This window comes from Balaenoptera acutorostrata, chromosome 15 (assembly GCF_949987535.1).
Source record: "Balaenoptera acutorostrata chromosome 15, mBalAcu1.1, whole genome shotgun sequence".
NCBI classification, from domain to species: domain Eukaryota; kingdom Metazoa; phylum Chordata; class Mammalia; order Artiodactyla; family Balaenopteridae; genus Balaenoptera; species Balaenoptera acutorostrata.
Genome location: NC_080078.1, coordinates 8326711 through 8341645, shown reverse-complemented (window position 1 = coordinate 8341645; position 14935 = coordinate 8326711). Strand labels below are relative to the sequence as shown.

At 54.9% G+C, this 14935-nt stretch overlaps 1 protein-coding gene across 6 annotated transcripts in view; it reads right to left on the bottom strand.

Moving 5' to 3' along the window:
* CUX1 (cut like homeobox 1) overlaps positions 1 to 14935 on the bottom strand; it is a 376899-nt gene that overhangs the window by 67148 nt on the left and 294816 nt on the right. For 3 of the 6 annotated variants that reach the window (XM_057528358.1, XM_057528357.1, XM_057528356.1), the window contains exons 12-16: positions 6897 to 6955; positions 3753 to 3801; positions 2937 to 3033; positions 1255 to 1926; positions 35 to 100 (exon numbers count right to left, since the gene is read on the bottom strand). In XM_057528358.1, the coding sequence (XP_057384341.1) occupies positions 35 to 100; positions 1255 to 1926; positions 2937 to 3033; positions 3753 to 3801; positions 6897 to 6955 (943 nt within the window). The remainder of the gene's footprint in view (positions 1 to 34; positions 101 to 1254; positions 1927 to 2936; positions 3034 to 3752; positions 3802 to 6896; positions 6956 to 14935) is intronic. The other 3 variants (XM_057528361.1, XM_057528360.1, XM_057528359.1) reach the window with 1 other exon arrangement.

Here is a 14935-nt window from a genome sequence, read left to right as displayed (position 1 = left end):
TAACTGCAAAGAAAAACACCTGCCTGCGACATACCTTCAGACCCATTTCTTCGTTTCGGTACTTCCTGAAATAGTCTGTTCAGGCTCTGGCCTGGATTCTCTGTTGAAAAACAAGTGTGGTAAGAACAAAACAATCAGGGGGATGGTGGTGTTGACGATATGGGCTGCGTGATATGAAATCTGAGCCGCCTGTCACTACAGAGAGGGCTCAGGGCTGCCTGTGCCACTTGGGAGTCACTAGAAACTTCGGAGAGGCCCTTCCCTGGCTGAGCGGCTCACAGAGGCCATGGCTCTGCCACCAGAGGGGATTAGATGGACCTAGGTGGCGGCCTGCAGCACCAGCGCCACGGGTGTCAAACGGAGGGAGCAGGGCCGCCAAGCGGATCGCCCACCAGCCCCGGAACAAAGCTCGCATTAATCATCCAAAGACAGTCAATTTCGGTTAACATCGCCGTGAAAGGCTCGGTGCCCTTTGTGCAAATGGACGCTGTTTGACGCGTCTGCCTTCTCTGAGTCTAAATCTCAACTGCGTCTGAGAAGAGTCCCTTTCTCTATCATTGCTGACTTAGCAGAAGGATACCCTGTCGTTAAAGAGGGAAGGAGTTCTTGCAGTTAGGGACGGGACGGACTTTTTATCTTTTTATGGGCGGGGGGTAGGAAGTGTGTTTTAATACCACTTTCATGTATCTTACTCAAGGCAGGCATGTTTCGCCGGTAATGCTAAACAGATCGCTAGCGGGACGTAAACACGGGGAGTGTGACCGTGGGCCTCGCTCCCACTGGTGCGGAGGGAGGAGGGGGGCGCACGTGGTCGGCTTGCCCTCCGCGTGGACCCAGCGTCGCGTGAGGACCGCCCCCGGCCAATGCTGCTGCTCTAGGGCCGGGTGGTACCCACGGGCCCCTCCCCACGTGAGGCCAGCACCGAAGGCCGGAAGGATCGCTGGACACGAAACGCATCAGAACGTTGAGCGTGAGGTAATTCCCTCCGACTCAGTACGTGGTATTGAAATAGCGAGTCTACTACGCGTGAGGTGCTGAGCGATCTTCAGAGGCCAGACCCGCCCCCCTCCCCAAGTCTAACAGCCTTAGCTCATGCCCCTCGGCCCTGAGCTCTGGCAATGGCAGGACTGAGAGCTGTACCTGGCGTGATGCACAAATGTCTCATCACACACACACACACACACACACACACACACACACACACACCTCTCCATGATGGGCTCACACGTGGGCACCAACCCGTGAGTCTCTCACCTCTCTGTCTGCCTTGGATGCTGCGAAGAGCCAGGATGTTCTGCTCGTCCGAGAGGAACTGCTTCATCTTGTGAAACGGCTCCTTGCCGCGAACCGTCAGTTTATTCCACGGCTTGGGCCGGGCCAGAATCTCGCTCACGGACCCTTGAGACAGTCCCAAGACATAGTGTCCGAAAATGCGCTGTCCGATATTGTGCTTGATCAGCTGCTCTTTCACCTGCCGGGCGATTTCTGCAGTGTCTATCTCCTCGCCCTCGGAGATGCTCCCAGCACTTTCTGACTGGCTGGGAGACGGGGCCATGCCATTTACATCAGGGCTTTGTTGTAATGGACTTTGGGAAGATATGGAGTTTGTGCTGTATGGACCTGTTGAAAAAATCATGCTTGTGCTTCCTGCTTCCTGCATGGCCTTGGAGTAGAAGGACTGCATTAGCTGTCGTTGGAGGAGAGAGTTTAGTGCAAATTTTCCCGTAGAAGCCAGGGGCAGGCTGGGGCTTGCCAGGGATGAGCTGAAAAAGTCTTGCGTTAACCCCGCTGGTGAGAACTGGTGTGTACCATTAGTATTGGAAGCCTGCTCCCCCGTGTTGCGGGGCAACTGAGAAGGAGGGGAGGCCGGCAAAGGTCCAGGACGCCGACTCTCAGGCTGGTCTTTCCCTTTCCTCCTGGCTGACCCTACAAGGAAGGGCAAACATAATGCATTATGGGGGATTCAAAAGGGAAAAAAAACCAAGACCAAGATGCAAAGTTTGCCCCGCAAAAGGGAAAAAAAAAAAGTGCAGATTTTTTTTTTTTGTTTTTTTACAAGGGCCAATGAGGTGTGTTGGTTTGTTTTTCAATTGAATTTTTAAATTAGCCAAACGAGGCCCCCCGAAACAAGCAACATGCATTTCATGTTTGCACCTTTCTTGTACGTTGCAGCCTGGAGAGTTCCCCTTGACATAGACTCAAACTCCTAACGTGACAAGGAGCCGGTACCACACACAGTAAAGAGTCGGCAGGTCGCGGGCCTCTCATCGGGCCTCTAGCATTTGAGCTATAACCAGAAGGGCCCCACCTGAGGAGCAGCAAACACTGACATTTTGGGACCAACGGATTCTCACACCACTTGCTCTGAGGCGAATGCACCGCACCGAGTCCACTCGATCGAAGGCACGCACATTTTAAGAATGAAATATCATCGGAGCCCGAGACACTCTTAAACGCTTTACCAGCTGCCAAAACCCGAAGCAGTCAGTGACGCCACCACTTTGGGACGAGCAAAGAAAGGCTAAGGATGGGGGAGGCGTTCCCAAGGAAAACCTGACAAAGGAAGAAAAGCTCCACTGAGCCGGGAAGGGCAGGGCCTGGCCCTGGAAGCAGCCCCGGAAACACCACGGGAGAGGCCGCACAACCAAGAAGAGACCAGAAAAGCCACCGTCCGCGAGCGAGCGCCCTCGTGGGCTCTCCCTCAGCACGGTCCTGCCTGCGCTCCGCAGACGCCCTGCGGCCACGCACCTCGCCTGGACCGTCTCGGAGCGGGTGGGGGCGGGGGGGTGAGGAGGACGAGGAGGAGACGGACACTCGTTAGTCAAGGTTCTCATCGCCCAGTGACGCCCGCCATGCATCGGCCCAGACTCACGGTTCGTCTTCCTCTTCCTCGACCCCGGGAGGGGCCAAGCGGACGCGAGACCCTGTCAACCTACCACTCAGGTCGCTGTTGGAGATGCGCAGCGCGGCGTTCTCGGACTGCAGCGAGCGGTTCTTCTCCAGCAGCAGTACCTCCAGGGGCCTGGATGAGTCCTAGACGGGGCAGAGCGGGGCTCACCGCGGGGCCGCCAGACCCCCAGGATCCCCGCTCTGACCTGACCGCCCCCCGCCCTGCCCCCGAGGGTGCTCCACGCACGTGGAGAACACTCGAGTTCCTTTCTGAGATGACTCATTTCAGTTGAAGTAATTTCTCTCTTTCTAGGCTCACACAGCTTCCAGACAGCTAATTATTCCCTCTTCTGTCCCCAAACCCGAGCATCTAGACCTACGCTTTGTTAGGCAATGGGAGCCACAAACCTGTCAGAAAGGCCCGCAAAGGTGATCTCTTTTGGGTGCCAACCACCAAGAGTCAGCGGCTGCCTTCTGGGCATCAGGAGCGGGATTCCACGTGATGACTTACAATTTTAACTGGCCACTGGGTTACCGTGTGCCATTGTCATCTTGCCCGTTTCTTGTCCACGTGAGGCAGTAGATAACAAAAATTCCTAAGTCAGTCAGTCCATTTGGGGCTGATCTCTTAACACAACCTGAAATTGTTTGTACCCACGTTCTTGGTACCTGCCCAAGTTAAACTGCAATTTCACGTGAACGCAGTTACCAGTTTGAAAGACACTAACTTTTCTCTTCTTGCCCCTTTTAAGTTAAACATAATTTGCTTTAACTTGGTGAAATATCCTTGAGGAGAAACAGCACGATGGTGAAGCAGTGACGCGGACGCTCACACACACGGAAAGCAAAGGGAGACCATGTACCTGCGTCCCAGCTCCCTCGGCCGGAGCAAACTCCATGGACTTCAGGATGCTGCGGAGAGCAAGACAGAGCCGTTAGCCCTGCTCGGACCTTTGGGGGCAGCCACACTCACGAGCGGTCACTGCACCGCTTCCTGCTCTCCAGGAACCGAGGAGCTGACAACTTTAACAACTTCCCTGGCAGCTTTATCATCTGATAGCGTCTCTGGAATAACTATTCGACTAGCAGTTGGCCAGCGAAAGTTTCTTGCCCAGCATGTAAATCATTCCATATGGAATCACACCAGGTCTGTTCAGAGTATAATTTTAAAGTTGAGCTGAACGCAGACGTAACACTGCTGTAAGTGGAATGTATTTGTAAAGCTGAGAAGGGCTGAAAAAGCTGTAACGAAGAAGCCAGGGAGAGGAACCTATGCCCCGGGCCGCTGCCCCTCAGGTACACTCGGCAGCTGCCGCCCGGGGATGGGCCAGGAGCGAGGGCCCACCGCTGGATGGCTCAAAGGCGGCAGCGGACCGTCTGCAGCCCAGGCTGGGGAAGGAGCCACTGCCAAGGTGTGGGCGCCAGGGCTTACGTCTCCTTTGTTCTCCTTACCATGGAAACCGCTCCGGTCTCGGCCTGTGTCAACAAGTCCGAGAGCTGAGGGAGCGCGGGTGCCCAGGACTGCTGTTCGCAGCGTTCCGCACACGTGGACACTCCTTTCTTTCTGTGGGTCCATGTGGCCCCAAGGAGCCCAGGCACTCCCCTCACGCTCGAGGTGGGAAGGTGAGAAAGAGGGCAGCTTCCATCCCGGGCACCGGGCCTCCTGCGCTCTCCCAGCTGTGACTCTAGCCTCGGCCCTTCTTTAAGATCAACGGCAGTGCCATCCGGACAGCACAGCGTGCCCGGGAGGTTCAGTAAGGAGCCGACCGCTCTTAGCTTTCCTGTGGTTGTATCTTTGTAGTGGCCCCTGTCAGGTAAACTAACAAAATGGGAACAGGGAGGAGCTCATAATTTTGTTTTATGATGAGCTACTACCGAGAATAATAAGAACCCTGGGCCGCATTGCATCAGCCAGGAGAGAAGAGGCGGGCAGTCTGGACAAGCCTGTCTTTCCTTCGTGGCTGTCACATTGTTTGCAGCTATATTCTTGTCTGAGGGCCTCTTTAGGATCATGTAAGAAACGACTAAGTGCGTCTGAATTTATACGGGAAACATCAGGGTCTTTTCATTTATTCACCAAGTTTACCGACAGCTACTACGTGCCTGGCGCTGTGCAGACTCAGAACCACTCCTCATCCTCAGGGACCCTACAGGTGATTCTGGGTGGAAGACAAGATCCAAACAGCACCAGCAGGAGGAAACCCGGGCAGGAGACGGGTCTGCCTCATGAGATGTCAGTGTTTGTGAAGGGCCTTGAAGGAGCAAAATGCTTTACAGACTCCTGGGGTGGGGTACGCTGGGGACCTCAGGGGAAGAGATGGGACACAATGGGCACTGGTGTGCATCCAGAGGGCGTGTGGATCACCAGTAATTGGGAAGCCAGAGACACCTTCTAGCAGAGGAGCCACCTGAATGGGGCCGTGCTGGGGCCGTGGTGGGCACATGTAGCAGAAGGGCTGGCAGGAATGTGGGAGGCTGTCCTGGGAGAGCGTGAGGGCCGGCGAGTGGCCGGGCAGGAGCAGCCTGGGGCCAAGAAGCCTTGGCTCTCGGTGAGAGAGGTGAGCTCAGAGGAGGGGGTGTGGGACCGGCCTCAGCCTGGGAAGGGCGGGGGCTCGGGAGAAGGCCTTCAAGTCAGTTTTTCCGATTCAACACTAGGGAGGGTGCACATTGTCTTTTTTTTTTTCTTTTGAGGCGGGAAGAAGAGGGAAAGGGATGGGGAGGCGGGTAGAGAAGTAAAAAATATACCTCCCGGAAATGGGGTGGGGGAGAGGACAGAGCTCAAAGCAGCTGGACCTGCAGAGAGTTGAGGGGCTGTCCGAGGAGGCGTGCGGAGGCCCCCTGTGTCATGCGGGCGAGGATGCGCGGGGAGAGAAGGGAGCGGATCTCCCGGGAGTCACCCCGCCAGGGAGAAGGCTCCTGACGCAGGGGCGAGAAGGTCGAAGGGGCCTTCCAGTGGGCTTTTTTAGCAAACCCGCGGGAATGGAATTAAGAATCCGAAGAACAGCATGGGGAGTGGGTGTAGGCTTATTTTAAAAGGAGAAATTAAAAATGTCAGCGAGAGCGAAGAGCTGATGGGAGGGGTAGGAAGGAAGGGACCAGCGTGGCGGGGTCAGCCTGGAGAGACGGGGGCGGGGAGAAGCCGAGACCAGAGGAGTCGTTTGGAGGCAAAGGCTCTGGGAGCCGTGGGCGTCTGTCCCCTCCGTCAGGCAGAGCACTGGGGGGGTCTGCTGAGGGGTCGGGGTGCAGCTGGGGGCAGAAGGGTGTGCCGAGGGCGTGGCAAGGCCCCCGGGAAGCAGAGGCGGCCAGCAGCAGGGGAGAGGCCCGGAGCCCGCAGGGACCCAGGCCCAGGGACTCCTCTGCAGTGTGTGCCAACCTGGCTGGGGAGGAGGGGGCAGCTCAGGTGAGACTCTCCGAGGCGAGGGAGGAGGACAAGGGGCGGGGTGTGCACTGTGGGGGGCACTGCCCGTGAGCTCTAGGCGGGCCAAGGGCAGCTCAGGGGAAGGCGTTTGAGGCGGGAGGGTCAGGCTGGGCGCCGGGGCCCGAGGAGGGAGCTTCTAAGCGTGAGAACATGAGCATCAGAACCAAAGGATGACAAGCTCTCAGCTGCTGCCTCTCGGGTGGAGGCCGGGGGAAGAAAGTCCCATAGTTTAAGCCAGGGAGGTGTGAGGCCTCAATTGGAAAATGTTTCCTTGCTCCGTTCTCCTTATGTTTGGGGAACTTACAGCTGAAAAATAAGCTCATATTTTACATTTCCTATAAAGGCAGTATCTCCCCTGATTCCGTGCATATTGGCAATTTTTATGCACAGAGTTTCATAAAAAGTCCAAAGAATTCAGGCATAGGCCTGAGTGCAAACACCCGCCATGTTGGGTAGCCCGGGATGCGGCCCAGTGGTGGAGGTCAGCCGAGGACCCTGCAGCTGCCCCCTCGCTGACACGGTGTTTCCTTAGCAAATGTCCCCAGCGAGCCCTGGCTTGTGAATGGCCGCGTTGCGTCTCCAAACTTACTTTAGCTCTTTCTTCACCTCTTCATAGTCAGCCTGTCCTTTGAGTTTTTCTTCCAGTTGCTGAAAACAGAGAGGGATTTTATTAGTGGTCGTGTCTGAAAAAGGCTGATGGGCTTTGCCATAGACTGAATGTGGTGTGTCCCCCCCAAATTCAAATGTCGAGATCCTAACCCCCAACATGGTGATGGCATCAGGAGGTGGCGCTATTGGGAGGTGTTGAGGTCATGAGTGGAATTAGTGACTTAAAAGAGACCCCCGAGAGGCCCCTCGCCGTTTCCACCATGTGAGGACACAGCGGGAAGGCGGCAGTCTGTGAACCAAGAAGGGAGCCCTCAACAGACACAGAAAATGCTGAAGCCTCATCTTGGACTTCCAGCCTCAGAACTGTGAGAAACAAGTGTCTGTTGTTTACATCACCTGGTCTCTGGTATCCCGTCATGGCAGCCCCGACGGGCTAAGACCCTTCACTGACTACGTCCCCTGTAAAGCATCCAGCAGCCCCGAGGGAGCCCAGACATGCGCAGTGAAAGGTGACAACTGTGGAGTCGCCCCTTGTCCTTTGCTTGGTGCCTGGTGTTGAGTGGGCACAGGCGTGCGTGTGCACCACACACACACACACACACACACACACAAACACACGGCAACCATAAGGTTGTAACATAAAACCCAATGAAAGTAGAACGAAAAAGCTTTACAGAAGTGGAAAATCGAACAAGGAAAAGGCCATTTTGTATGAAATCCCACAAAATGGCCAACAGGATGAAGAGACGCTCTCCTGGTGTTTTAAAAGCAGCGTGTGGCTTTTCACAAACTATGCGAGGCCAGCTGACACGTACGGTTAGTTGTCAACACCTTTGGTGGGACCCTGCTGATAAGAGATACAGCCCTTTTGTCACTGAGGTCAGCATCAGATAGGCACCAGGGAAAATGCGTTTGTACTTCTGGAGGGATCCCCCCAGACGCAGGGATTTTAGCAGTGGAGGCCGGTCCGCTGGGTGGTCAGTGGTTTCTCCGACAGACGGTCCTGCAGGGAGGGCCCTCGCAGGGCACCCTGGCCGGCAGGGCCACGGCTGGGCATGGCTGACTCCCTGGCCCTAAAATGCCCTTCAGAGGGAAGGTCAGGGGCCCTTTGGCAAGCTTCCCAGGTACGGTGATGCTCTGCTCTGCTCCATTCACCTCTGTGAGCTCACTTGGTACCCATGTGGCTGTTTGTGCCCAGAGCCCTGCGGGGCCTTCTTGCCAGGAAGAGCCTTTGCTATAGAGTGGTCGGCAGAGGGTGCTTCCTTCTGTGAAGATGCTTTTGGCCTAGTTTGTTTTTGCCCTTCCCCCCTCAACCAAAGGAGTTCCTTGTGGGAAGTAAGACGGCTTGACATAAAACACAAAGACTCAGCCAGCAGGGGGTCCTGACCATTTAGCATCTTTCCAAGCCTGGGGTGAACGAATTCCAATTCTTGAATCAACAGGCCTTTCCCATCCCCAGGGCTTCTAGTTACCTTTTCAGGCTCTACTTGACCAGCCACGTCTATGATCACAGTTTAAAGCCGACAGAGAACATTCTAGAGTTTGGGGAGAAGAGTCCCACCTGGCCCACTAGCCTTGATGCTCACCTGAATCCCACGTGGCCCCATTTAGCCCATCTTTTCCGGTTGCCTTTGCTGGCGGTTTCTTGTGTGTGTATTTTCCATTGTGTAGAATTGCTCTGCCCTAGTTCCTTTTTAAGACTTCTTGCCCGTATTATAATGGTTTCTCCTCATACTCAAACAGGGTAGCATGCACTCATTTTCCGACAAAAGATGCTCAGAAAGTGCTCATGAAGACACGATTCTTTCATTCTCCTCCCTGTGGTCGGACAGTGGGAAGCCCTTCCCAACACAAGATTGCCCAGTGCTGCGGGGACGCAAAGCACCTTCGGAGGGTGGGGACCCACTGACGCTGCACGCGGAGCACGCGTATAAAGTGGTCACGTTCAGAGAACAGGAGACGGGCAGGAAGAACGGCAGACACGAAGCTTCTAGACCTGGCACGGCCCAGAACCTGGCGTCAGCTCTGTCACTCACGAGCCGGGCCCTTTGGGCACGTCAGTCAGCGGCTCATCTGTGAGATGGGAAGACCGGTGACCTCCAAGTACTGAGCGAAGGGGCACGAGACAAGGAGCCGGTGCGGATGCTGGCACCGAGGGGCCTTCGATGCGGGACCACTGTCGCTGCCAGGTCCTGCTGCGGGTTCCCTGAGAGCACGGCTGCAGGCCTTTGATCAGCCCAGATCAGAAGGTTTTCGGGCTGGAATCTGCCTGGTTAAATGTGAGTTTTCACTGAGAACCAAACAGCTTCCACTGAAATTTCTGCCATCTGCCTGGGGGCAGCATAGTCAGGGAGAAACCGAGATGGTGCCTGCAAACCCCTGTTGAACAGACACCTGGACGGGGGCCCGGTGGGCGGCACCTCACAAAGCCCGTCCCCGCCGAGCTCCCAGCGGAGCGCTGTCTCAGGACCCCGCGTGCGGCGGCAGGCTGCGGGTGGGCCAGGGCAGGAGGCAGGCGGCGTGGGCCCACACAGGCAAGAGCCCAAGCGCCCTCAGCTCTGTTCTTTGGCCAGAAACTCCTTGCTGGGCGCCCGTAACGTCTGGTTTCAGGGGGTCCTGCCTGGGAAGGGCAGCAGGTGCTCCAGGCCGTCGTTCCTCTGGGGACTATTCCCTTGGATTTTGCCGATGCTTATCAAGCAGTGGGCCAGATCCCAGGCCCGGCTCCACACCCTACCTGTCATCTTACCAATTATCGCGACACGTCTGCAGAGCATCTGTCTGTCCGTCCAGAGAAAGAAAGAAAAAAAAAACCCACAGGGGGTCTGCACCAAAGGCCGTGGCAGAGCCCGAGGCTGCCCAGACTGCCCAGAGCAAGTGCAGGAAGCAGTGAGGCACCGGTGGGCTGGGGCCCGACAGACCCGGGCCAAGTCCTGGCTCCACCACTTAGCTGCAGAGTGACCTTGGAAAAGACACTGAACTTCTCTAAGCCTCGGTTTCTTCATCTATAAAATGGGGATAATGGTACACACAGGACAGTGCTTTCCTGAGGACTAAATGAAACAGTCGTCCCTTGGTACCCACGGTGGATTTGGCTCCAGGACCCCTGTGGTACCAAATCTGCAGATGCTCTAGTCCCTTATACAGAATGGCGTAGGGCACTTGGCCCTCCGAATCCGTGGATGTGGAACGTGCAGACAAGAGCCCCAACTGCAATACTGAGTGCTTAGCCTGTGCTAAAGCACTCAGTAACGATGGTGACTGTTACTACCGTAGTTACGACTACTTTATCCCTGGTGGGTGGTACTGAATACGACTAAATGGTTCTGAAGACACCCTGTGGTCCTCAATCCAGGGGCTCCATTTATGAAGTTCTCCACATCCCAGTCTGCCACCTCCGAGCGTCCCTGCTGCTCTTTGGCAGATCCACGGAGGAGGACAGATGCCCAGAGCAGCTCTGGCTGTTTGATGCCGATGGCAGAAAAGGCAGCCCCACATCCTACGCCATGAACGCAGAATCTGGCAAGCGCGTCGCCTTCCTGAAAAGGTGCTCTTGTAAAGGAACACACTCTGACCTTGTATAGAGAGGGGAGGAAAGGTCTAGGGCGGAGCTGGGCTTCTAGCTCAGTCCCACTTGGCTGAGTGTGACCCTGGGTGACGGGCTTAGCCTGTCGGGCCTCACGCTCTGCATCTGGGAAAGGGGGAGAGCAAGAAGAAGGGTTTCCACAGGACAGTGGTGAGGAAATGTCGGATGCACAAGTGCAGGCTGCAGGCACCCCTCAAACACGGTGGTTTTACGATGCATTAATCATCACACACGTTTCACACTATAGAGCACGCACGTGGTTCCAGAACTTAGGAGGAGCTCATCAAGCGTTTCCTGAATTGCTAGAAGCGTCATCTATCCGAAGTTCTTAAAACCCTGGCTAAGACTCAGATCATGAGGTAATTTAATTTAAAATGCAAAGCATTTTGGTGTGCAGCAAATTAGGCACTGAATTTATAAAAGATATCTGTCTTAGTCAAGTTATAACATGGGGCCTAGGGCTACCAACTTAAGGGACCTCTGGCACAGAGACTAAGGCAAAGACCCTCGAAAGACCTCGTCCTCCGGGTTGCACAGCGAGGGGTCAAGGCAGCAACACGCCTTTGCCACACGACGGACGGGGCCGGAGAGGCGACTGTTGCAGTTTACAGGCAGCTCTGTCTTCTTCCTCTGGGATAGTCGGAGCCAGGCTTTCGGCAGTGCTGTCTGAAGACCCACAGCTCAGGTTAGGGGCGTCGGCATGTGACGTGGACCCCGGGGCTGAGGGGCCACCAGTCAGAACCCAGCGGGTGTGACTGGGCTTCCTGGTCCGGGCAGGGGTCTGAGGTTGACTCTGCCTCTCTGGGGTCTGGAACTAGGCAGCGTGCCCCTCCTTTTCACCTGAACGGGGACCCCCTCAGGTCTCCACTGTTCCTTGGTGAGAGGTGGCAGTGATGTAAATTTAGGATCTGCTGAGGCTGGCCTGGGGGAGAAGCCCAGGGACGCCCAGGTGGGCGCTGTGCACGCACTACAGGGAGGCTGAGAACGCAAGACAAAAAGGGGAGACCCCCCCCGCCTGCCCCCTGGCCAGGGGGTGGGGAGCGTGACCATGACATTGGAGGCCTTGCTGCCAGCAGGAGAAGTGTGGTTCTGGAGAGAGAAGGGGGACCCCTGCGTGGCAACCCCATGACAAGTCACCTCCAACTTCCATGGGCTGCGACCCAGGCACAGGGCGGACGGGAGCCAACTCCTCCTCGTGGAGTGGTGCCGTCATCGGCCAGGAGGGGCCTGGCTCGGTATTTCAGCTACTTGGACACTGTATGGTCGGCTAAGTGGGCCACAAGCTGGGGATCATCTGCAGGTGAATATCTAGACTTACTCACCCAGTGACCAGCGGCATGTGTGTCTAAGAGGATTCACCGTAGATTCCCACAATCAGCTCCCTGAAGCATTTCCAGTAATGCCCACCGGTTTGCAGCGATTTATTTATGACCTCACTGCAGATAACTGGCCTTGAGGCCTCTAGCACGATGCCCCAGAGGGAAGAGGCCCTCGGTTTCTTCCCTCTGGGGCATCTCCGCTGCTGCTTCCCTGCCCGGGGCCCCCTTCACCCCACTCCTCCCCGTGGAAGACTCACTGCTTCCTTCAATTGCAGATTGCTTCCTTCAATCTGCGCTCACAGTGCCTTCAAGATGCAGCCAGGACAAGGCTCAGGGAGGCTCGGCTCCCGGGCTCTCCGATACCGGGATGTGTGACACTAAAACTCACTCGTGCCATCCAGGGAGGGCAGGGGCCATGGAGGGACACACACAGGCCCCCCCTCTACAGCCATGGGCTGACTGGCACCTCCTCCCCGAGACAGCGATTATCATCATGCCCACCCGCGGCAAGCGACCAACGGAACGTGGATGTCGGAGCTTCACACACTGAGACGATGATGAGATGCTCGTTAAAACGCGGTCAAGGGCAGCCCCGGTGCAGAGGAAACACACGGCCGGTGAGGGAACTTATGTAACCAAAGAGGCAGCGTCCAGAATTAAAGGCGCTGAACGAGTGCAGAGAAGTGGTTGTCGGTCTTTTGTCCTGTCCCCACCCCCCGAGGGACACAGTGTGCCCCACAGCGGCTCAAAAGGACCCATCAGAACCTCGGGAGGTGGCGTGAGGGGTGCGGAGGGTTGGGGGGGCTTGTGCGGTTTGGAAAAAGGCCCCCAGGTGAATGGGGCACACCTGCCCCCCCGCCCAGTGAGAAGTACTGATCTTTAAAGCATCTGCAGAAAATATCATTTCTCCCTAGGGGAGACTAGCCTCAGTTAGTCTTTCTTACAAACACCCATCTTAAACCTGAGCTATTGGTAGCATTGTTCCCTGTGCCACAGTGACTAGAATGCAGGTGACTGCCGCATTACACTGCCTCTGTACTGAAGTGTTCCAACAGAAGACCCCAGAATAGTGTTATCAAGAAACAGCAGCCTTGTAATGGCAGTCGGGTTACTTCATTAACTGTGAATACAGAATTATCCTTGACAAGTGGCACGGTGCTGCAGTACTTGTCAGATCAGGCAGGAAGAAACATCTCCCACTTCTGAGTTGGTTTCGATGTCTATTTGAAGGTTAGAGGATGCACCACTGTATATGGCTAGTGATGGTGAACTTGGCTTGAAAAAGTAGAACATGGGGAGAGAGACCGGTAAACATCCAATTGGCAATTTATCCTCATAATTATCAATCAGTTAACGAAGGTGAAGGGAGGAAAGCATTAGTCGCAAAGAGAGGGAGTGTTTCAAGGTGCTCGGAAAAGCAAACGTGTCCCCAAACGTGTTCCATTACAGAGTGCACCCCCAGGCGGTCCTGGTGGAGGAGACCCCAGTAAGCTCAAGACTTGTCCATGGGACTTCCCTGGCGGTCCAGTGGTTGAGACGCCGCTCTTCCACTGTGAGCGGGCGCGGGTTCGATCCCTGGTCGGGATCCTGCATGCCACATGGCATGGCCAAAAAAAAAAAAAAAAAAAAAGACTTGTCCGTTATGCCTCCTGCCCTTGTGAGACCAGTGCCCCGCATCCCTTCAGTGACCGTCATCAAGCACATTAGCATTTATCTCAGAGGTCACGGTGGGCGTCCATGGTGAAACCACCCACCACGCCAGGATGATGAGAGACAGCTGGAAGCTGGAGCATCCTCAGACGTAGATCCCAACCCGAGCCCACAAAGCTGGACAGCACGGTCCAAGATGGAAAAGACGGGGTGTCGGGGGGTTGGGGATGGTGGGAGCGGGAGGAGGAGGAAATGAGAAGCTCAGGGGCGGCTCCCGGCTGCTTCCAGCGGCCACCACGGCTGGGCCCCAGACCCCCGCCACAAAAGCATCAGGTTGCCGATTTGACAGGTCTCATTCATAAAATATTTTTCTAGTAATTGTTTCGCTGCTTAGTTTAGATTTGAGACTATAAATTATACATGTTAGGAGAAAAAAAAAAAGCCCAGGGAAGTATCTCATTCAATTAACCTTATTCCTTTGGGCGAGGGAGGCTGGCGTGCCCGTTTGGGGAAGGCTGATACCTTCTGCGTGTGGGTTCGATATCAGCGAGAGCTTCACTCCTGGCGACGAGGGGTTAAGATAATTAAAATCAGAGAAGTCTTGTTACTAGAGGACATGTTTTGATTATTAGATCAGATGAAGATAAGGGAGTAATAATTTTGGAAGAAGTATTGCCGAATTGTTTCATTAACTGCACAGTATTAAAGAATTCCCCCAAGATACGGATAAAGAACATTAATTTGTGAAACTGCGTTTCATTTTTGGTGAAGGCAAACATTAAAACCTTAACTGATTTAGAAGAAATTGCTCTATAATAAAAAACGTAAGGTTTACAGCCTCCCTCTCATGTAGTCAAACGCATCATGTACTTGAGTCGAAGCCTTTAACTGTAACAAAGGAGGGGAAGGCCAATTATCCAATAGCAGTGCCACTGCTGGGGTCAGAAATGGCTATAACACGAGGAAATGACACTGAATCTGGAAAGAAAAAGTGAGTCCTGGTACTCAGTGGGCAGGCTGATGAGAGCTGCCATGTGACCGAGCCTCAACCATCTCCCCATCCCGGCAGGACCATCTCCTCAGTGGGGACCGGGCACCCAGCAGTTTCTCAGACAGTGGATGAAATCCACCCAAAGAGGTAGAGAAGGATCTAGTGAGGATGAGTGTGGGTGCCCCGGCGCCAGCGAGGTCAGGCCAGGGGGCTGCCGGGAGGACAGACTTGCTGGAGACTGAGTTCTGCCTCAGAAACATGGTCATGGCGTGGAGGAAAAAAAAAAAAATCTCAATTAAAAAAAAAAAATCAAAATGGGTCTCACCACATTCTGGAATTACTTTACATAAAGAAAAGTTTTCCTGACATTTTTACAACCAACTCTGATCCACTTTCTTTAGAGCACAGACTATAATTGGCAGTCGGTCACTTATCCATTCACACCCGCCTCGAATGGGCGCTGAGCGGGGGGGGGG